The sequence below is a fragment of the Girardinichthys multiradiatus genome, chromosome 2 (genome assembly GCF_021462225.1).
Source record: "Girardinichthys multiradiatus isolate DD_20200921_A chromosome 2, DD_fGirMul_XY1, whole genome shotgun sequence".
Classification (NCBI taxonomy): domain Eukaryota; kingdom Metazoa; phylum Chordata; class Actinopteri; order Cyprinodontiformes; family Goodeidae; genus Girardinichthys; species Girardinichthys multiradiatus.
Window position 1 is genome coordinate 25,015,936 of NC_061795.1, and position 24,217 is coordinate 25,040,152.

The window sequence follows — 24,217 nt, forward strand, 5'->3', positions numbered from 1 at the left end:
TGAAGAGAACCCATTTATGCCTGGGGAGAATACAGAACTCTACTCCAGAAAGGGTTGGCCTGGATTTGAACCCAGGACCTTCTTGCTGCAGGCAACAATGCTATCTATTTATCCTCTGTTTGTTTACATGTGATACACTGGAATAGTTTATTAGCTTTTAGAAAGTGTGAGTGAAAAAAATAGTTGAAGTTGTATGTACCTTTCCAATAGGTAGTGCTCCGTGAAACGTCTTTCTTTGTGAATGCACATCAGGGAGACTCTCAAGAGAAGGTTTCCTGTACAAAGTAATTCCTTAAGAATGTAGACTCTTTCATAAAAAGCTGCCATAATTTGGTTACTGACTAAAATATTCCCGCCAAAACAAACAGCTTTAATTCACTTACCATTTATGAGTCTTTACAGTCTGTTTTGGTAAGTCCTCAATGGTTGGAAGAACAAGCTGCTGTGTGTTTACGGCTTTCAAATAATCTTCTGCGTGTTTCTGCATGTTGCAAGTAAACATTGTGGTCAGTGAATGTTTGTAATCAGTTCATTTGATCTCTTTTAAATTCAAATGTTGTCCATTTTTATTTGGCATGAAGCTTTCTCACCCGGATGCTACTTTGGGTCCTACCAATAGCATTGTCCAGAGCTTGAATATCCAGAGTTGCACACTTATCGTTGGCATTGATTTTTTCAATATTACATTTAAGCAGTCTTAAATCCTGTTGAACCTACAATATAAAGTTTTGTAATGAACATTGATCTGAAATTGTTGTTTGGCCGACACTATACTATATTTTGAGATCCAAGTTAAACCAAAACATAAATTTGAGAAATTACCTGAAGTAAAACGTCTCCCAATTTGTCTTCGTGTTCAGGTATGCCAGCCATTATTTAATGGTGGTCTAATAACTTTAAAATACGGAACATTGGCATAATAATAACCGAAAACAATGTGCTAGTTAGCAATCAAAACTCTTGAAACATGAGCCGTAACCATGACAACAAGATATTTGAGTGAGTTAAATTTTGTCCCGCAACAGGGCTCTCAGGTGTCTGTTCTTACAAATAAATTTGCTAACATTCTGTAGGTCTTGCTAACATAACGTTCCTAATAATGTTAATATCTCAATTTATTCTAACAATCTCCAAAGAAAATAGTCAAAAGGTGAACGCCTTAATAACGGTTTGGCCTACAAGACAATCACAAGGTTAAAATAAAATAATAATAATAATAACAATTTAAAAGTTTTCCACGGAGGGCTTTTTGTATCGTATTATTATTATTGTTGTTGTTATAATTAAATACTAATGCAAAGAACTGCACAGTTAATCAATTTAAAGGCTTTTTGACGCTTCTCAATTATAACTTATTGACAGTACACCGGAAGTGACCTGCGGCGGAACTCGGAGTTCAAATGTTATCGAAGTTAGCTACACCGTAAGCTAGCAGCTAGAAAAGCGATCTCTAAATATTAGGGAAATGTCATCGACAGAAGAAAACACTGAGATGGTTTTACCATGTGTGCTTGTTACTAGCTGTGATAGCGAGTTTAAAGAAGAAGAGCTGATAAAACGTAAGTTTTCGGGGCACAGCATGCCTGATGTAGCAGGAAAGCTAACGTTAAACAAGGCTAACTGACCTGAGTTTTGATCATAATTGCATAGCGTCTTGACGTTGTCATGTCAGTGAAACTGCTTTTCCGACTTTAGCGTGGAGCTTAGAGTGAGAGAGGGGTACGGATAGATTCGGGACCTAAACAGAGGGATTAACAAAACTGAAGTCAGTTTTACTGGGCACCTGATTTGTCGCATTAATATTTAGGGTGGCTGAAATATTCTTAAAATGAACAAATGTACAGATTAGGAAACTGTTCAGAAGATGGTATCCTGTCTATCACAGTGTGTTTATTTGTCCTATTTTGTGTGGTTTACATGTTAAGTAGTTTCCATTTACATTTGCATCTCAATAAGTGAAAATAAATTTATTTCATTCTAAGAATCTCACGTAAACAATGTAAACAATTTTGTTTTCTTGTCTCTTGACACTTAAGTGTTTCATAACATCAAACAAACTTCAATATTAGACAAAGAGAACCTGAGTACATAGGCTGCAATTTTCAAATGATGAATTTGGGGAAAAAAATCTATCCAAATCAACGTGACCCTATGTGAAAAAAAAGATTACCCGACCTTCAAAAATTCAAAAAGACATGAGAAACTAAGTCAATTTCTAAGGCTTTTATGGGCTCCAGAAAACCACAGTGAGAGATCCACAAATGGAGAAAAAGGAACAGTTTCTTCCTAGGAATGTCTATCCTTCCAAAATTATTTCAAGAGCGCATCAACGACTCATCCATGAGTTCACAAAAGAACCCAGAACAATGACAAAGCACTGCAGACATCACCTGCATCCCACCTTGTTGATCTCCAGGACGTGTCTGTATTTAGTCAGATTGTTTTTTGTTTTTTTTTGCATGATTTTAAAATTTAAGGGTTTTACTTAATTGAGTTTTGTTCAAATAAAAATACAGCTTGATTTAATGTTGTCTTTGTGTTATATTTGAAAATCTGTTTTGTATTGTTTTTGTTTTTTCCCCCTCTCAGAAATACTCAATTCACAGACTTTGCCTCAGCCATCAAAGCGAGAGGAAACGGTTGTTTGGTATCCTTGGACCATCAATAACAAATATTATATGGCGGACGTGCAGCTGTGTGTGGTACCCAGCACATATCAAATGTCTTCAGAGATTGCCCAGTCCATGCAGGCGTTTGTTGCTTACTTTGACAGTAAAGTGGTATGTTGCCTTTATGAACTTTTCAACTGCAAACCTGTTACAGTTTGCTGTTTCTATGATGTATGTTTGATGTTTGCAGAAGGATGGGTTGGAAAAGCTAAATCCCTGGATTCCTGTGGTGGAAGATCTCAGCCCAGAGGTGCTAATTCTCGTGTGCGACAGAGTCTGTGAAAACGGTTAGTTAAAGGAGTCTGTTAGTGTGCAGGACATCTAATTATGCTAATACACTTGATAGTGATTCTGGAAGCACATGAAATTTAATTTATGCTTTAGGTGTCACTAGGCATGAAGCACAACAGTGGTGTTTGTCTCATGCGTTTGAGCTTGTGGAGATCAATCCACAGGAGCTACCAGATGAGGATGGTGAGTTCCATATTCAAGAGAAAACTGCATTCACATGAACAAGTCTTAATCCAATTTACTGTTCTTTATCCTTGTTGCACATTTCAGATGACTTTCCAGAGTCCACAGGAGTAAAGAGAATTATTCAGGCTCTTAATGCCAACGTGTGGTCCAGTGTGGAGATGAAGGATGGTAAATTAATATCATATCCATCCCCGTGTTTGATGGGACATATTCTGTAGATGTCATCATTTGTGTATGTAGGGTAATATGACAGTTTGCATCTTTGTCTAACAGGGCACAATCAGGGTTTTGGTCTAATGAGCAGTTTGGTTGCTTACAGACATAACAACCCACGCCACAGCCAAGATCAACCGGTTAGATTTTTTTATTTAAATTGGTGTTTTTTGTCAATAATTTCAAAAGGGACCTGTTTTGTAAAGATGCTTCCACCTTTTGTTGGGACAGTCCTGCAGCTTGCCAGCAGAGGGCACATTCACTAATGATGAGGTCAACCTCACAGACAATACTGCAAACCTAGACACACAGGAGGGCTCAGTGGTAGGCAAGTAACATTCTTTTAAACATTTACCAGACCAGTTTATGAAGTTATGTTTCATGTTATTACATAAACTGGATATGATGTTTATCCTTGCAGATGCAATGACCGATTTAGACATACAGGAACTCGCCAATCTTACTGCTGGGGATGCAGATGCAGACAACTTTGAGCGCCTCTTTACTAAATTAAAGGAGATGAAAGGTAATTAGGGAATTTAAAATATGTTTAAAGGTCATTTTATTATGTTGCTGCTTGGTGTGAAAGTTTAATATTTTTATGCTTTTAAAATATCTCTCGTTTTTAACCTAAAGTGAATTTGTTCGATTTCACCATGCAGATAAAGCTTCATCATTACCACATGAGCAGAGAAAGGTTCATGCTGAAAAGGTCAGTAACTATATTGGTTATTTGCTCAAACAGTTGAAGTTACAGTGCTTTGGAAATGTATTCATACCCTAGATTTTCTTGTTTTTTAACCTTTTGTCATAATACAAACATAATCCTCAGCTTATCAACACAAAGCAGGACATACTTGTGAACATGATGCATAATTTTCAAGACAATTCTTTGTTTTACAACAAAAAATCTGAAAAGCATGGCTCCTTGCTTTCTTAACCTCTAAATATGCTTATACATGTCACACTTTTCAGATTTTTATCCTTTTACTTTAACTTCAATTATGTCCAACTTTGTGTTGGACGGTTACAGATAGGGATGAGTACCGAATTCGGTACTTTTATAGGTACCGACCAAATTCCGTCAGTACCCCTGAGTACCTGTTCACGTAAATTCAAACAGTACCATGTTTCCATACCTAAATGCGTTATTGTGGCACTGATGGAGTGGAAGAGTGGGCGATTTTCTATGCCGAACATGAACACAGCATTGCATGCACAAGAGCGTAATAACGTCAGTAGCCGCTGGTACCGTCAACTAAGCATGGTTGATAGTCAGTGCTTGAAAGTACGGCTCCACTTCGCGAAGCGGGATGCAGATTAAGCTCGCTGCAACATTTGTGTTGCGCAAAGTGCAAGGCCAGCGGCGGGAATAGTTTTTTGAGGAAGCACTTGGTTAAGCACAAGATTTCTCATTAGCCTCAGATATACGGCTACAACTCCTGCATTTGGCACCGTTAGCACGCCTCCATCTGTAAGCGACTCATCGTCTGCAGACAGCAACGTGAGAAGCAACTGAGATGCTACAATACAAACAGCTGGATCTTGTTTTGATGTATTCATTAAAGTTTACATATATTGAGAAATAAATATGTTAAACAGAAACATTTTGAGATTTTATCATTAAACAAATGAACATTTATTAACACATAAACACACACGAGTACCTTAAACTGGTACCGTTGAATACCGATACTGATTTCCAGGGACCGGGCATCAGTACCATATTGGTTCAGATGTGAAAGGTACCCATCCCTAATCACAGAGGCGAGCAACTTTTTAAGACATTCTGCCACAAAGTCTACACTACAAGAAACATAAGTTCTAAGAATAACTAGGGTATAAAAACGTTTTTTTGAAATCAAAAAGAACAACATAATTTTTCTTTTTAGTTGAGCTGCACAATCTGTCGCATCACAATATCAATATCTGCACTAACACAGTAGCAAAGGACCATTTGGGTGCAACAAATGGTTGGATTTTCTATTTCAGTTGCCACTAGTGATGGCAAGATGAAGCTTCGTGAAGCACTGAAGTATCCAACCAATTGGTCCACTCAAGAGCTAAAGCTTCATGATGCTTTATTGGCTCTACTGTGCCATCAAGAGGACAATAAATGTAAAACAGGCAGTGATTATAATAACAAAGCTTTAAATTGAATAAATAAATGAATGCTAGTGATGCCAGTACATGATTTCTAAATATATTCTGAATATGATCATAATCTGTCTTTATGATACAATGTCTGGATCAAAAGGGAAAGTAGAAACAAATAGGGTAGAGGTTTGTGACTTGAATGTGCTTGTTACTTTGTAACTGCTTATGTGACTACAGACATTTTATTTTTATTTAAAATAACTTTTGTTTCTGTTTTATTTTTTGGTTTCTCTTTTTTTGAGATGATTTCACCTGCTTTAGAAAATAGCCTTTCACAGGGCACAGAACAAACGGGGATTGCCAGAAAAGCAACGGCAAGTTCAAACTGGCTGGGACTCGGCAGCATTTTGCTGGCTCTTATATTTTGAATCACACATAAAGCGGCATCACCACATCCTTTATCAACACAAGGCTTGATGGAAAACTCTTCCTGGATTACTCGACACGTGCTTCAAACCCTCGACACAGGACACAAAACTAGTTTCCACAAATTCACACTACCTGTTATATTTGACCAGTTGGCTGGTCTATTAACTGCCTTTAATGCACACACACACACACACACACGTATATTTTGTGTCTGAGATGCTGAAGCTCACATGAAATGCTGTGCAAATTGCAATCATCTAGTCATTATAAATATTATTGCAATTAAGTAGGATAAACTCTTTTTAGATAAAATGGGGTCAATTGATTTGTTCTTGTATTATTGAAAAATGATTAAATAAATAAAAATATAAGTAAATAATTCATCTTCTCTGCAGCCAAATTGTGGTAAACAATATTTAATTCAACTCATAAATATGTTATTAATCCCAAAGGGAATTTGAATGCTCATATCATTTCTTCAAAGAGCCGTTGTAGATGCTGATTGCTGTGGGCAGGAAGGATCTCTTGTAGCGGTCTGCATTACTGCAGATCTGAAGAGGCCTCTGACTGAAGACACTCTGTTGTTGTACAACAGTCTCATGAAGATGATGCTCAGGGTTCTCCATAATGTTCTTCATTTTATGAAAAATCCTTCTTTGCACAATGATCTCCAGAGGAGTCCCCAGAACAGAGCCAGCCTTCTTTATCAACTTGTTGAACGTTTTTTCACTCCCTGGCTCTGATGCTGCTTCCCCAGCAGATGATGGCAGAAGAGATCACACTTTCCACAACAGACTTATAGAAGATATGCAGCATCTTGCTGCAAACACCAAAGGACCTAAGCTTCCTCAAGAAGTACAGTCTGTTCTGTCCCTTCTTGTAGATGGCTTCATAGTTGCTTCTCCACTCCAGTGTGTTGTCCAGGTGAACACAGAGGTATTTATACTCCACCACCCCCACTTCACCCACGATGGAAATCATGTCTCATGTATTCTTGTTTCTCATCATCTCCTTTGTTTTATTCACCTTCAAGATTAGATGAGTTTCTACACCATGCCACAAAGCGGTCCTCCAGCTCCCTGCTTCTTGTCCATCTCTGATACATACCTCGCATAGTTAGTGTTATTTTGTGCTGGAAAACAAAAGAACATAAAAAAAAGTTTATAATTAGTTTTCAATATAACAAAAAATCATTTTTGGCCAAAGTTTTTGAGATGCTGAAGAGGCCCTGGGGCCATCCTACTCGGGAAATTATCGCTTGGCTCAGTATATGAGGCTTAGTATAGAAAGGAAAATATTTGTCTGAAAACTGATTTGTTATTCTTTTGTTTTCCAGGTGGCAAAAGCCTTTTGGATGGCCATTGGTGGTGAAGAAGATGAAATAGATGGGTTATCTTCAGGTGAAGACAGCTAAAATCAGTTATCAGTGACTTAGTTTTCGTCCCTCTGATCCCATCATTTTTTCTGGGGTCCACATGGTTTTCAGGGCCTGTGGATGTCCTGGTCATACTTGGAAAGTGGATTTGCTTACAGATGGCTCTGTAAGAATAGTTGTGTGAGATTCTGAGAATGAAATGATGTATGCTGAAATACTGTTTAGAAGCCATGAGTGGCCCCAGTCTTTACTGCTCTTCTCCTGGGTTCTTTAATGTGCTTCAGCCCTGCGTGATCCTCAATGCACGGTTGTTATGGAAGTCGAAAAAAATAACACGGGACATTTGATTCATATATACTTTTTTGTAGGTACTGTCAACGTGTATGTTACATATGTGCCTTATTCATGAAAAAAGTCAATGCACATTCTGAGAAATCAACATGATTTTTTTTTTTTTGTTTCATAGTGACTTTAATGTATTTATTGTGAACACTATCTCACAAAAAGTGTGCATACCGCTCAGTTTGGGTTAACCAAATGAAATTATGCAGAAATTGAATAACTTGTCAGCAAATAAAATGAGTACATGAAATAAAGTGCAGTATTGGTGGTATTTTTACTATTCAGCCTATACAGTTATACATTGCCTTACAAAAGTAATTACATCCCCTACACATGTCCACAAGCAAATCAATTTACTGGGCTTTCATGTACTATATATCAAAATAAAGTAGACCAAAATTGTGTAGTGGAGTGAAAAGAAACTAAAATTTTTATGAATAAAAATTCTATATTGTGTGTTTGCACTCAGTCCACTCTGATCCCCCTAAATATACTACAGCCTACTGCCTTAATAAGTCACCTGATTCGAGTCCATCTGTGTGGAATTTAATCTCAGCTTTTCCATGAACAAACAAACAGAATAATGAACACTAAGGCCTGACTTTCAAAACCTGAGAGACCCCACATGTGACGATAAAATACCGCAGGCAATACAGTTTCGGTCCTACAGTGTGTTGTGTCCAGCCACAAGGCAAGCACAACACATGGAACAGATTTCAGAAAAGTTCAAATTTTAGACGGGAAATCTCGCAAACCTTCTCGAGATCAAACGTGACTTCAGAGTAATTCCCCAAGCATTAGGAACATAGCAGACAAGTCAGAGATAAAGTCAACGTAAGGTTTAAAAAAGCTGCAAAAACAATATCCTTAGCTTTGATCATTCGGAGCACCGTACAATCCGTCATCTAAACATGGGAAGAGTACGGCATAGCCGTCCACCGAAACTGACAGGCCGAGCAAGGAGAGCATTAATCAGACGCATCCAAGAAGCGTTGTAGAGACACACAGCTAAGGTGGGAGAGCACAACTACCAGTCATGCAGTCCACAAATTGGTCTTTATGCAAGAGTGGCAAGAAGAAAGTCAATGTTGAAAGAAAACCTTAAAAGATGCATCATAAAAGGTCTTTTTACAGTAGGTTGCACAGTAAACATAAGGGTAAAGGTACTCTGGTTAGATTAGACCAAACCTAGGCCTACATTCAAAATGCTGTGTTGTGAAACACAGCGCATCATGCTATGCAGGTGCCTTATATCCAGCAGGGACATGGAGGCTGGCTGAGTTGCCATGAAGATGAATGGAGCTAAACCTCATTAAAGAAAACCTGTTAAAGGCTCCAAAAGACAAACAGAGCCCGACCTATATAAGCTAGTAGGGACATTACTGAGACTTGCAGAAAACACCTCTTAGAGTGACATGAAGCAAAATTAGAAACTACACTCTTTAAAGGTTAAACAGTTGAGGGTTGGCTTTCTACCTCTGTCACCTTATTAATGGCAAACTGTTAACAGTAGTTAGGCATGGATTCATATTTAGATATTTTAAGAAACACTGAGAAGACTCTTCTGCTGCATTTTAATAAAATTTCACATTTCTAAAAATTTGTTTCAGTTACTTGACAAAAAGAAAAAGACTACATGTAAGAAAGACTTGGCCTAGAAAAGCAACTACAAAAATAAAGAGAAAAACAGAAGTCTACCAACTACGTAATGCACTATAGAACACAGCATTTAGGTTCCTACCATGTCGGTGTTTAGATAGATTACATGTAACATAGTTTTAAGTACTGTAAGCACAGGATGAACATTATTGCATCAGAGATTGTCATCAATGACAGAGGCAATACACATGCCTTATAGTATTACATTGCACATGTAATATACAGTGTTTTTTGGCAAGCAATCACTACAACGTTAAAGTGATTAACACAGTAAACTGGAAGTACATCATTTACTCACAAGAACAGTGCTTCACAATCGGTTAACTGCTGGTAAAAGAAATAAAAGTAGCATTTCTTGTTTTCACCTCAAAGTCACATGGTGTCTAAATTCAATTAACCTCCTCTGAAGACAGTCTGCCGTACGCCTCCATTAAGAAATAAACTATGTTTGATTCAGAAATCTGTCCCAGATGTGTACAACCAGCTGACGTAGGTTAGAAGCAGTTTATGCAACTCAGGCTTGGGGTTATTAAAGTCTTAGGAGTCAGCCCTACAGCAGAGGTCAGTCAGATCCACTATTTCAAGCATTTTCCTACATGACATTACAAGCTCTAACCATTTATGTACAATCATCTTTAGGAAATCATAAAAATATATTCCCATGCCAGACAATATGCAAAAATAACTTCTACTATGTCTCTTTCACAGAAGAAAATAGTTCATACAAGTTTGTTTTTTACAGAAACAATAGTGCTTTGTATTTTCTTCGTGTAGACCAAATACCAATCAAATCATAAATTAGATAATTTATATAAATAAATCTCTATAGGGAGAGTAGTGTCTACTTAAAATACCAATTACATGAAAGCACAACTGAATACTTTTCATGTTATTTCATGTATTCATAAAATCCCCTCCCCATTCAGTGTGCGAGACTGAGTCACTGAAACACTGAAGATGGACACATAATTAATCTGGATTAACTCACTGAATTGAAAAAAATGGCTGTCCACGCTAAACCTAAACTTCAAATGTCTGTATGGAATAAAACCTGTATTACTAAGTAATGACATGGCTGAATGAGTGATAAACCGAATTTGTTTCATCCTCCCAAATATAAAACAAATGCCAAATTACTGACTATCATAAATCTAAAAAATGCAATTCTTATAACAGTCAACTGGTTACAATAAACGATGCAAAATAAAGGGTTTTAAATGCATTCTTTTTGCTCAAGGGGAAAGGCCATTCATTTACACGTGCATCTAAAATGATAATATCACCCAAATCTCCATTTAAATTATTCAATTCATAAAATGAAGCTCAGGGAGGTGTGTGCAAACCATTTTTTCTCATTTTGATAATTATGCTTACAGCTGAAAAAACAAAAAACAAAATTCAGTTTCTAAGAAACTTTGAACAAAATATAAAAGATTTTATCTTTTTTATAGAAATGTTACGATCTACTACACAATCCTGGGAAATGTTGTTGGCTGTAGACAGTAGGAGGGTTAGCCACAAAAAACTATGGCTAATGAAGCTGGCAGTTCACAAACCACTTTATATCAGCATATTGATCTAAAGTTGAGTGGAAGAAAGAAGTGTGCTTGCAAAAGGTGTACATGTAACAGGGCTGATTGTGAATAAAAGTCTATTGATGAATTTTAGGAAGATTCAGAGTCAGTGCTTCAAAAGTCTCCACACAGACAACTGCCCCTCCTGATCCAGAGAGATCAGAAGCGTCTTTCCTGGACATAGGAGAAAAAAAAGGACTGGACAGGTGCTCAGTGATCCAAAGTCCTATTTTCAGATAAAAGTAAATTTCAGATCCAAAATGTTGGAGGAGCATTGGAGAAGCTCAGAACGCAAGCTGCTTGATGTCTAGTGTGACGTTTCCACAGTCAGTGATTATTTGAGAACCCATGGTTCATCTACTGGTGTTGATCCACGGTGTTTTATCAAGTCCAAAGTCATTGCAGCCGTCTACCAAGGCAATCAGCTCTCTGCCACGCTGCGTTAATGCAGTAATTCATGCAAAATCAGCCCTGACTTAGTACTGAGCGCATATAATAAATTGCACATAAACATACTTTTCAGTAGGCCAACATTTCTGTCTTAAAAATCCTTTTTTAATGATTTAATGTGATATTCTACTATTCCAGGAAAGTGAATCTTGGGTTTTCATTAGCTGACATTCTAATTTATTGAGATGCCTCTGTAGTTAAAAGAATGATGCTTCTTTCTTCATCACAGACAAACATTGACATTTCCTATGTGGTTTGCACCTTAGTTGCATATGTTGAGACTAGTTTTCCTAAGAGACACTGGAGCAGTGGATGCTGGGAGAGCCCATCTGTGTGAGGACTTTGTCCAGCCACTGCAAGGGACCGTTCAGATGTAGCTCTATCCAGCAGGGGGTGCTGGTCACCGTCTGACGTCTACAGAATAAATGCACAGGGACAACTATTAATGCGTTATCACAAATGACCAATGGGTGCAGTATAAATCTCCAACTATTTATTAATTTAAATGTATTGCATGTAAATATAAACCTTACTATGTGCTCTGAAAATAAGAAAAAAATGTTTTGGGGAAAAGAGGAAGTCAATTTAATCTCTGCCATAAACATCATGCTGGATTAGTATTTAGTTTTAATATTTTTGACTATATAATTACCCAACATCTTACTATGCATCTTTTCAAAAATAAAATAAATATTAGTAATTGGGAACTAAAATGTGAAAGTTAAACAGGCTGATCTTAGAGAGTTGGAGCCGATTGAAAATATTTACCTGTACTCAGCTCCCCAGCCCTTGACAAAACTCATGCGAATAGTGCACATCCTGGTAAGCTGGTAAACAGCCTCGAAGCCCTGATTGACTGACTGAGCGAGGAGGGCAGCAAACTCTTGGTTGTTGAAAATCTTCAGGTTGCATCCTGGCAAATTATTTTTAGACTTTGTCATGTAAAGATCAAGTAAAATTTTGTTTTGGTAGAACATTGCAAGTCAGGTGTAGCTTCAGTGACCCCCACACACTTATTGGCACCCTGATGAAGTTTGGAAGAAAAAAAAACCCTCCTCTTTTATTAAAGTAGCATAATCTCACACAAACATCCAACTTTTAATTTGAGTACATTTATTATGTGGGGGGTGAATTACACATTAACAACTGTATTTTTTGAATGTGGTAATCTGAAATCAAGTGTACCACTCCAGCTGCCTTGTGTATACTTTGCAAAATTCTATTTTGCCAACTGGACAGTACTCAGCCTTTCTGTCTTTCTACAATCTCTGTAGATCGTCCACAGTCCTGGGTCCTCTCTGATGCTCGTTTGTTTTCAGCCCACCCCACAAGTTTTGGTTAGGTCTGGGGACTGAGAAGAACATGTAAGATGGCCGATTGTGTGTCTGGTGAGCCGTTTCATGTTGATTTAGCCATATGTTTCAGGTTATTAACATACCGAAAGTCACAATGATGCTACAATTTTTTTTGGCGGAGGTAACCCAATTTCTATTTAAACTGTCCCAGTTTTTCAAACAGCTCTTGATGTCGTTCTCATCAACAAAGTTCACATGATCTTTGGATAAGAGACAGGCCCACAGCATCACAGATGCTTGACCATACTTAAAAGTATTTTTGTATTTCCATTGTTCCAAACCAGACTAATTCTTGCTCTCATGTCACCAATTGCCTTGTTCCAGGTAAGGTTCTACTAGTTTAGCAAACTCCTTATGTTTACCTTTGTTTTGGTAAAACAGAAAAGGCATTTTTTTACCTCCCTTATCATGGCCCTCACCATGCATGGTAGCAAGATAAACTAAAGGCTCTCCTCTAGCCTTGTTTGTCACAATTACAGTTGTTTTAAAGTAATGATGACTGTAGGGCCCCCGTATCGTATCCTATTTAAACCCCAGGAATTTAGGTAGTCATGGATTACTTATTAAAAGTTCACTTTTATCAATTTAGGGCAGGGTTATAAAGTATAAAATAAGTGTGGAAGTACCAATTTTGAAAGACTTTACCGGATGAAGACATTTCCTCAAATTAAAGGATGGATTTTTCTACAGATTGCAGTCTGAGACTATGCTACTTCAGTAAAAGATTACATTTTAAAAGCTTTTTATAAATCTTTATCAGTAGGGCTATTAAGTGTGGAGGACACTGGATTGTACCTCGGTTTAGTTTCAATATTACATGCCGCAGTTTCACGCTGACCTGGAGGTATTTTGCACACAGTGGCAGGATGCCAACCATAGCGCTGGTTGCAGTTTGGACTTTGAACAAAGATGGCACTGTCACTAAGACACTCTGCAAACACCTCTCCCCCAATGTAGTACAACCTCACACCCCGTCCTGAAAGAGAAACAGAAACAATTGTAGCCAAGCAAACAACCTGAAGTTTCCTTCAAGCATTAATATAAAGGCAAAGATTGTGGGAAAAAGAAGAAAAAGGCAGTACCAATGTGTCGGCGAGTGAGCTCTACTGCCGAGTTCCGGTTTACGTTGGACAGCAAGCCCAGACAGAAACGCTCAGAATTTGAGGGGTCTGTGAATCCATCTACTGTTAGGGAAGGCTGGGATGCATGGAAAGTCTCTCCAACCCGCTGGTTCAGCTCATAGTAGGAGATGGAGCACCAGAAGGCAGATTCACAGTACGTCACAGGCTGCAGGTCTGGATTAGTGGAAAAGTAGGCAGACATTAGCAGATGAAAGTTCAAGTTACTCAATAAGAAAAATGATCTTATACTATGGACCAGTATGAACAACAGCATCACTAAGAAATAAAATTATTCTGCTCACCATGTTGGTGAGGTGCAATGTCCACAATCAGAAAAAAGAAAAAGAAAATTATAATGAGCAAAAGAAAACCTCTCTTTTCCCACCAGGGAGCATCCTTACAATAAAACACTATGTGGTCATGTCCTATTTGCAGCACCTATTTAAAAGTACCTTGCAAAAGTATTCACACCCCTTTATCCTTTTTTTTTTATTTTCCTACATTACAACATTAACATTTTAGACTGTTTAAGAAACGTCCTGCTCAAAAATCTACCCAGAGAAACTGACTACCTCAGGGAGTTAGGCATTATTGGAATAATTAGATTAAAAGGTACAGATTAAAGGTATTGAAATTTTGATGAAGGGAAAAGGACCAAGAGGTCAAGTATAAACTCAAGTCAACTGACTCAAATGACTGATTTAGTTTAAATTATAAAATATACATCACTACTGAACTCTACATAAAATCAAAGAGATTTAAAGCAAAACTTAAATATAGTAGCCACTATAAATCTACAATGAGAATAAATCTCACTGGACAATGAATTATGAATTTTCCTTGCAGGATTTTACAAAATACCATTTGTTTTTTAAAGGCCACGGAAGAACATCAATGAACAAAATGAGCTTTTGACAGATTTTGACACATTCTGAAGCATCAATGTTTCATTCCAGTTTGCTGTGGTCCTCTCTACAAATTACTTATATGCGTTTCATTTTTGCCATTTTTTTTCGGAAATCCAAGCCACTGTGTGCAAATACGGCACGACTTTTGAAGGAGGAATTTGACATAAAACATGCAAATAAAGAGAAACAAGAGAAAGCAAGAAAGATTTAAATGCATACACCCAAAGGAGCTCTGATCAGTTGTCTTACTTCTATGTCACCAGAGGCATAAGCAAGCTTGTTTTTTTGGAAGGCACATTTTATCATAAATAATAACGACCACCATCCTAACACTAAATTGCAAACTTAACAGACCATGCCATGTCGTTTAATGAATGACAAACTTATACTGGCTAGTAGCTTTAAATAACTGTGACATAAATTACTGACTTATTAGCCAGTTTTTATTTATGGAGCACTTTTCAGTAACAAGGGCAACACAAAGTGCTTTATATAACATAAAAACTGAATTTAATGGAATAAACTAAGCAAAAATGAGCTAAACAAAGTAATTATGGAAAAGTAAGAAAATGTATACAAATGTAACATCAGAGATGGGTTGATGCTGATGAGGAGACAGTAGAGTAAGACATAAAAATATTAAGAGGCATAAGCTCTAAAATCCTGGTAAGTGTTAAAATTAAGATCACAAATAATAAAAAGAGGAATAAACAAATAAAAATAATTCAATAGTTTAGTAATTACGACAAAAAACTAAATAAATTAGAATCATAAACAGTTATCTGTAATTTGATTCTACATTTGATTTCCGATGACATTACCCCGAACCAGATCGATACGCCGGCTGCTGCTCAAAGACAAAAACAGACCCTTTAGAATTTTCTTACCAGAATTATTGTTGGTAGGTGAAACAGGATTGGGTGAAAGGCTGGGGGAGCCTAAAAGCAGAGTTCAGTGTTGGATCATGATGAGGTTTATTTAGAAAATTGGGACTATATACTGGTAATGAATATAGTTTTGGGGCTCACTTGTGTCCATGTTGTGGGTGACATGGTGATCATTTGTCTCACCATCCTCACTCAGATACCCTGGAGGGGGAGTTTCTGCAACATAGAGCACATTTAACATCCCAAACCTGTCAAACGTCAGACCTTTGTTGATACAAACTTCACAGTTTAAAATTAGAAGCCCAATATCTCTCACCAGGAATATAGTTGCTCTGAGGCTCAATGCCAGAAGGGAAATTGGTATTTTCAGGTATTGATGGGCTGTAGTCGTCCAGTGGTGGAAACTCGGTGGGAATATCTGTGTGGCGTGGCACTAACACAGGCGGCAAAACTGGAAAAGTGAAAAACGATCACTTCAATTCCATTCACAGTTTGTTAAATAAATTCAGCAGACTGTACAGCATAGCAAACATTCACCTGGAGTCTCTACCCTCTGGTAGTGGTAGGGGTTGACGCACACTTCATCTTTCTTTGTGTGAAAGGCAAATTCACAGTGGTCGACAGCCCTCAGCTCATGGTGAGACTGCAGGTCTGGCCAACGCCACAAGCGGCAGTAGATCACATGAGGAAGTCCTTTTCTGTGGGAGACCTGCAGGCGTCCATCTAAAGACCTGGAACGTACTACCAGAATGTCATGTTACGTGTTCTGGCAGTTCTGATTAGAAAAGGCTGCTGTTGGGTGCTGAGCATGTTGGCAATTTACTAACCCCCTTGTGGCACGAATGTTAGCATTACTATAAGGCGCCAGTGAAAATAAGATTATTCTGTTGTAGGGTTTCCAGTTTTATTTCTGCATTGTTTCACTAAAGTTGAGGTATTCTTGACACTTTATTTACAGTTTTGAGAATCAAATAAAACTGATCACTGCAGACAAACAAGGATTTTACCTTTGATTCTACTTTTCTCTAAATGTACAATAAAAATCATAAAGAGATATTTGTTGCACCTTACAAAAAGGAAAAATAGAATGCATGGAAAGACAAAAGAAATGAGATTACTTGAAATTATTAAAAACTTGATATTATTTCCTTTTCAACGCCTCCCAGCGACCACTACCAAAAAGGGTCATGCTCACTTTTTTACCGCCGTCTCCTGCAGAGGTGGTTTCCCTGCTAAGCTGCAGGACACATTCCAGTGTCTCTACTCATTCTTCCCTGTTCTGTGACCTGTCTCTGGCTTGTCAGAACACACAAACAGATTAAGCCAGACATCCCTCCTGCTTAGTGGAAAACAACTGCCAGCCTACAATTCATAAGGAGTACAGTGAATCTGTCCAAAGAACTGAGGGACTTGAAATGTCTAATTTCTAAAAGGTAAATCCACTCTTGGCACAAACGCACATGTGGCAAACATTGTCATTAAAGTCATATTGTGAATAATTAAGAATAATGTAGGTTACTACATGTTCATACACTGATCAGACATAACATTATGACCACCGATGGGTGAAGTAATTAACACTGATTATCGTTTTATCATTACACCTGTTAGAGGGTGGGATATATTAGGAAACAAGTTAAATCTTTGTCCTTAAATTTGATGTACTAGAAGCAGGAAAATGGGCAAATGTGAGGATTTTAGTAAGTTGGGTCTGGTTGTGATGGGTTAGATGACTGGGTAAGAGCATCTTTTATACTGCAGCTCTTGCCGGGTGTTCCCGGTCTCCAGCGGTCAATATCTATCAAAAGAGCATCCAAGGAAGGAACAATTGTAAACTGGCAATAAGAGTCATGGCTCACTAATGCACGTGGGGAGCACGGGAGGCCCATAAGGTCCAATCCGACAGATGAACGTAAAGTAAGTCCATTCTGGTTCTGATAGGAGGGTGTCAGAATACTTAGCGCATTGCAGTGCATTGTCTGTCAAAGCGTCCATGTTGACTCCTGTCCACCACCGAAAGCCCCAGCAATTACCACGTGAGCATCAGAATTGGACCACGGAACAATGGAAAAAAGGTGACTTGCTCTCCTGAAACACATTAATTTCACATCACATGGATGGCCAGGTGGGTCACCTAACTGGGAAGCCTACAGCACCAGAATGCACTTGTGGAAAAATGAAAGCTGGCAGAGACCATGTGCAATCCATGTAGATGTTACAATAACCTGTACCACCAACCTAAGCATTGGTGCTGATGGCCAACACACTATTACGCAAGTAGACATAATGTTATTCCGGATCAGTGCATAAATAATAACAAGGGGCTTCTAGTTTTGTTTGCAATTATCCCTATAAATTTACTGAAAACAATGGGTGGGAACAAAATGTTACTTCAGTACTGAGAGTTACCAAACATAAAGTGGAAAAGTAATACTATTATTTATAGAGCTAACTAAAAAATCTTGTAACATCACCAAATTATTATTTATTAAGGCTCATTTCATTAATTCAATCCACTTAAGAAACAGCTAAATGTCTAACAAGCTATTGTCCAAGTCAGATCAGTTTGCCTTATGGTGAATCCCAAACTCAAACCTTTTAATACAACTTTCCCGGAGTGCAAACACTGAAGTCTAAACATCCTCTGTGAGTCAAGAGTTCTGCTCTGCCAGATAACTACCCCTGTGTTTTATCACATGTGGACATGTTTATTTAACACTGGAGAAACATGAGGTACTACTGTTACTGTAGAGCACACCTGAACATGAACAAACTAATTTGTAGTAAATTGTGGGATGAAGGCATCATATCTTATAATTTTCAGTATAACACAGACTAGCAATGTCCTCCAATCCAAAAGAAATACATATTATAATACAACAATGAATTACAATAATAAAGTAGAGATTTGATGTCACGATGAACTGTTATTAAATGTTTGCTGAGTTATGTCAGCTATTTGCCTGTAAATAAGAAAGACTAATATTTTGTTAGTTAAAGCTAACACCAATGTAATTTTAAACACTTTTAACACTTTTCAGCTGATTTGATAGCGAAACATTTGCGCTATCAGGTAAAACCGTCTTTAATAACACTTACCTGCTAATGCTAGCTCAGGCTAACTACCAGGCTAGCTCCTTAGCTACGGGCTAGCATTAGCTGTCATGAGCATCAGCTACTAGTTCGAGCTACTTGTAAGTGTTTTCGCCCAGTGATTTTACCTGGGTATGGTTAAACATTTCGTGTTGATATTCTGGGTTGTGATGGCCTTCTCCAACTCCTCCAGCTGCCCCGTCCTCTTCAGCTTCTTTACAAGACTTTTGACAGCCTTTTCGCACCATTTCTCCTCCTGCCCGTTTTGTTCTCCTTTCTTCCAGCACAGAAGCCTCTTAACGATCGGAGGAGTGAACGGTAATATAGACATATTAGATGTCAACCAATTCAACTATGTAGGGCTCTGGTGTAATTTGACAACCTCCAGGGTTACGGAAAGAACAGTTCGATGTTCGTAGAATCAAGATTAAGTCAGGTGTAGCTGCTGGACTAAACTACCACAGGCAGGTTGCTGTCTGGAACTCTACAGCAGCGACTTGCGTTGCAGATCCAATCCGTTCAGATAAGTCTGTCTGTCGGAGTAAAGCAGCAGCAGCCCCCCGTCCAGCCCGGCTGTTTGCCTTCCTCCTCCTCCTCCGCCTTTCCACCAGTCAGCTGGTCTGCCTTCCACCTGCATCCCCACATATTGCGATACAATGCAATGAAACATTATCTGGTCCAAGAGCAAACATGCAAGTTCATGGTGCTATGCAAAATGTAGCCCTGAAAGCAACCCATTAAGCTGTATTATACAGTGCCTTACAATATTATTCATAACCATTTCCACTTTTTCACATTTTGTCACACTACAACCACAAACTTCAAAGATAAACCGACACAAAGTTGTGCATAATTGTAATACGTAAATAAATACATGGTTTTCACATTTATAGAACAAATAAAAGGTTAAAACGTATGACATGCACATGTTCTCAGCCCCAACAATCTGATAGCCCTAAATAAAACCCAGTGCAGCAACTGGGTTAAGAAAACACCTTAACAGAGTATAGAAAGTCCCGTTGTTGTAATTTCATATCTGCATCAATATGGCTGTTCTGTGAAAGCCCTCAAAGACCAAGGCACACACCAGACAGGTCACTAATAATGTTTTGGTGAAGTTTAAAGGAGGGTTTGGTTATTAAAAAATATCTAAAGTTTTAAACATCTCATGAAGATGCAAACCTACCAGCAAACGTAAACTCACATGCCAAACAAGAAAAGCATGAATCAGAGATTATAAGTAATAGACCTACAGTAACTCCAGAGGAGCTGATATATAGCTTTGGAGGAATAACCCTGAACCCATTACCCTTGAAACATGGTACAAGGAAGCACGTTGGTGTAGATGGGAAGCTAAACAAAAACTTGTGTGTGCCTTGATGACTTTGCTAGAGGATGCAAAATCCCTGAGACTATGGAAAAGGTTCAACTTATAGCAGGGCTACAACACTAAACATTAATGGAATAGCTACACCTGACCTAACCTAATGGAATGGCCCAGTCAAAGCCCAGACCGTAATCCAATTGAGGGAAAATGTGGAAAGATTTAAAAGTTATTGTTCATTGATGCTCTCCATCCAATTTAATTGAGCCTGTGCTATTATGAAAAGAATAAGTAACAATGTCACTCTCTGGATGGCCAATGTTGGTAGAGACATGCCCTAAATGACTGGCAGCAGTATTTGCTGGCCTCAGTTGTAAACTTTTTTGGGGGGGTCTATACATGAAACCCCAGTAAAATACACTCAAGTATTAGGCTGAAAAGTAACAAAATGTGAAAAAACTTCAGAGGTGTAAATTCCTTTGCAATGGTGAGATCAGTTTGCCTTTTAAAAATATATTTTGATCTCAACTAAATATTCTCTTATGTTCCCCAATTAATTTATAATAATTATTTTTAACACATTTTAACCATTTAAGTAAAACACGTTTGAATAATTCAACACCAAGCTCAAGGAAATGGAAAAAGAGATCTGTCAACACTGAAAAGTGATCCAATCCCTGCTTCCACTGTGTCCACGAATAGAAAAACTCTTCATAGTAATCCCTTTGATCCTCTCATAAAACGTATTTAGTTTCCCTTCAAATGCATCTTTCCAGAACTGGATGAGGAGGATGACTAAGTTCAGGGGTATTTGAGATTTTTATGGTATTAATGATAGGTGAGCTCCCGGCTGCAGTCTTCAGTAAAAAACAGCAGTGTGCCATTGCCATTTAAAAGCTGCTTCAGAGGACCCCTCATCCTTTTCTCTATTTATAACTGCTGTCAATGACTGCTATCTATTTTAAGCACATATTAGGCATGGCAGATTACTTCCTTCTTAAATAAATATTAGAGCCGTCTTGGCAATGTCGAAAGGAAAATAATGTTCAAGGATACCTCCACAACTTGTGGACAATTAAACAGTCAGTAAGTAGCTTTTTGGATCTGGATACACACCATAATAAATGCAGTCATCACCCGTAAATACGGATAGGGTTGCAAAATAAATGATTGCAATAATCCACATTTTTATCAAATTAATGTAATTATAAGTTTTTTAAGACCTTTAGAAAATACTTGTATTCAATATATTGTGTCCAAACAACAGGCCAGTAGTTTGCCATGAACTAAAAGCCAAATTATGGATATCTAAAAATAAGAGTGCCAATCCATACCTTTTTCTGTTCACATAAAAACTTTTTAAAACATGATTCAGTGATGCTGGAGAACAGCAACCACTAAGTCAGTCTGGGGCACCTTTCACTGACAGAGGATAGGAGTCGGACAGCTGGTATGGAGAGCTTTTGTGTGTGAAAGGAATGGAGGGCTGTGTTGGATGTGTCAGACAAGGGAGCAGATGGGCCACAGCAGGGCGGGAGAAGGTCTTAGAGACAGAGGGTGAAATGATTTTGGACAAAAGGCACGGCGGCTGGCCGAATGAGTAATAACTGCAGAAGATCTGATTGATAACATTGGCAGAGGAAAGGACCCCTCATTGAGTAGTGTGGGAATCGTGGTCAGTGCTTTGGAGGAGCCAAATCAGGTGGGATGCTGTCACATCAATATTTCACTACAGATTCACTAAGAGTTTGGTTAAATTGTATTCTGTGCAGCTATATAGAGACATTAGAATTTGGAACAAAATAACCCAAAGGTCTAAGCCTGCACAATTCAGGTGCAATTACAGTTTTGCTTCAAAATAGATCTGCTAGATGAATGATACCTTACTGCATAATGTTTAAGTAAGGACATATTTACTGTTCACAGACCTATAATTACAGAACCACTTATTGCAGCATGTTATTAGCATGGCTTTTTACCACAGCCCCATGTGGGGTGGGGTCCATCTCCCACTACAATTTCTGCCTTGTTTCTTAATCTCTCTTCACGCTGCAAGCTGTTATCTGTTGCTTGCAGCATCAGTCTCAGTGGTTGCTCCAAATCTGGGGCACTATGATGACCTGTCTCCATTCTGACCCAACCCCCCCTTGCCTCTGGCCCTGATTAATGTGTCCTCACAGTTTTCTTCCTTTGGATTTAGACCTATGGGAAAATGAAACTTTTAACCTTTTAACTTGTAGCCTTAGACAAAAAATGTTCTACAGACCAGAAATTAACAATGAGGAAAACAGTAAGGATACTTTTAACTTGTATCCTTACTGTTTTCCTCATTGTTAATTTCTGGTCTGTAGAACATTTTTTGTCTAATTTAAACATATTGATAATCCTTAATTGTTTTCACATTTTTTCACATTACAACCAAAAAACGTATTCAATCTTTTTTATCAGAATTTAATGTGAAAGAGCAACACAAAGTAAAGCATAATTGTGGAGTTAAAGACAACGGATACATGAGTTTAAAATTAATAAATAAAAATCTGAATGTTGAGGTGTGCATTTGTATTCAGTCCCAATCAATCAATACTTTGCAGAGGCACCCTTTGCTACAAGTTTAGCTGGATGCCTTTTGTCACACAGCTTTGCTCTATTGCTATAGACAGAAATTTCTGTCCATCCTTCTTTGCAAAATGGCTCAAGTTCAGTCAGATTGGATGAAGAGCACCTATGAATATAAATTTTCAGGTCTTGCCAAAGATTCTCAATTGGAAACGTTTTTGACCTTGACTGAGTCATACTAGCATGAATATACTTAGATCTAAACCACTTCATGGAGCTCTGGCTGTGTCTTTAGGATCGGTGTCTTACTGGAAGGTGAACCTCTGCCCCAGTCTCCAGTCTTTTACAGCCCTTATCTGGTTTTCTTCTAGAACTGTCTTGTGTTTAGCTCCAACCATTTTCTCATCAACTCTGACCAGTTTCCCTGTCCGTGCTAAAGAAAAGCACCATCCCAGCATGATGCTACCACCATCATGATTCACCGTAAGGATGATTTGGTCAGGGTGATGTATTACCCAGCAATGGCTATTTTTACAACTTTTCCATTAAGGCCAAATTTGTAGCGTTCCCAATTCATAGCCATCCTGTTTGCAGATTCTCCCATCTGAGCTGTGGATCTCTGCAGGTTCTCCAGAGTTACCTTGTTCCTCTTGGCTGCTTCTCTGATTAATTCTCTCCTTGCCCAGCCTGTTAGTTTAGGTGGAAAACCATGTCCTGGTAGGGTTCCACTTCTATTTCCATTTTCAGAAGATGGGCCGAACAGTACTCTGTGAGATGTTCAAATATTGGCACATTGTTTTCTAACCTAACCCTGCTATAAACGTTATCCCTGACCTGTCTGCTGTGTTCCTTGGTCTTCATAATGCTGTTTGTTCACAAATTTTCTCTAACAAACCTCCGAAGCTTTCACAGAACAGCTGGATTTAAACTACACAGCTGGACTCCATTTAAGAATTAGTTAACGTCTGAAATAAGTGTGTCCAATTCAATTCCTTGGGCATATAAGATTAAAGAAGACTGAATACAAATGTACATAACAATTTTTAAAATTAGAAAACATTGCATTTTTTCTGTTGGACTATCACAAAATCCTATTAAAATACTTTGAAGCTTGTGTTGTGGTGGTAATATGTGAAAATGTGACAATATTTCAGAGTATACCGGAGGTTTCCTTTTTAATTGAAATCTTATTGTCAGCCTTACAAGATTAACATTATTTTGCTGTTCATTCTAAATACAAACTAGTAAACTAATGCTCATTTATTCACCATAAAATATATTTACATCATGTTTCTGTCGAAAAAGCTAAAGATATACTACCACCCAGTGGCTTTATTATCTTACTACAACATTTACAAATCGCTCTCTCCCTCACAGAGTAGAGCTAACAAAACTCAGAGGTCCAGAGGAAACATATAGTTTTGTGCATGTATTCAGAATTTCGCTAATGTTGAATAGATAACAGTTTTCTATTTTTAAAGGTCTTCTTCTCATGTATATCATAAAACGACCTTAATTTATAAGCTAAAAATAAAGAAGATTGTACTTTTATTTTTTGTCACCATGTTACACAGTGCTCAAACACTCAAATCAAATAGGATCAACATTAATTTAATCGCAGCACTTTCATTTTATCCTTTTAATTTTAATGTCCTTCAGCTTCTCTGGATGCTTTATGTTGTTTTTAT

General features: G+C 37.9%; 3 protein-coding genes across 7 annotated transcripts in view; 1 reads left to right on the forward strand and 2 right to left on the reverse strand.

Annotated features, from left to right (window-relative positions):
• iqch (IQ motif containing H) overlaps positions 1-1,239 on the reverse strand; it is a 39,352-nt gene extending 38,113 nt beyond the window's left edge. For all 5 annotated transcript variants that reach the window (XR_007035843.1, XM_047350514.1, XM_047350536.1 and 2 more), the window contains exons 1-4: positions 823-1,239; positions 591-713; positions 384-481; positions 200-275 (exon numbers count right to left, since the gene is read on the reverse strand). Coding sequence is in view for 4 of the 5 variants with exons in the window: in XM_047350514.1 (XP_047206470.1) it covers positions 200-275; positions 384-481; positions 591-713; positions 823-873 (348 nt within the window). In the remaining variant the exon portion in view is untranslated. The remainder of the gene's footprint in view (positions 1-199; positions 276-383; positions 482-590; positions 714-822) is intronic.
• Positions 1,240-1,372: 133 nt separating this feature from the next.
• aagab (alpha and gamma adaptin binding protein) lies at positions 1,373-7,856 on the forward strand. Its single transcript, XM_047350546.1, has 10 exons — positions 1,373-1,559; positions 2,590-2,780; positions 2,860-2,956; positions 3,054-3,143; positions 3,231-3,314; positions 3,420-3,499; positions 3,591-3,687; positions 3,781-3,885; positions 4,022-4,071; positions 7,222-7,856. Exons 1-10 carry the CDS (start codon positions 1,466-1,468, stop codon positions 7,297-7,299), a joined length of 966 nt encoding a protein of 321 aa, XP_047206502.1. The 5' UTR covers positions 1,373-1,465; the 3' UTR covers positions 7,300-7,856.
• A 1,303-nt stretch (positions 7,857-9,159) lies between these two features.
• On the reverse strand, positions 9,160-19,334 carry smad3b (SMAD family member 3b). Its single transcript, XM_047350576.1, has 9 exons — positions 18,778-19,334; positions 16,094-16,287; positions 15,873-16,007; positions 15,698-15,772; positions 15,557-15,607; positions 13,723-13,935; positions 13,479-13,616; positions 12,054-12,198; positions 9,160-11,699 (listed from the first exon to the last, which is right to left on the reverse strand). The coding sequence occupies exons 1-9, from the start codon at positions 18,978-18,980 to the stop codon at positions 11,576-11,578; spliced, it is 1,278 nt and encodes a 425-aa protein (XP_047206532.1). The 5' UTR covers positions 18,981-19,334; the 3' UTR covers positions 9,160-11,575.
• Positions 19,335-24,217: the final 4,883 nt, after the last annotated feature.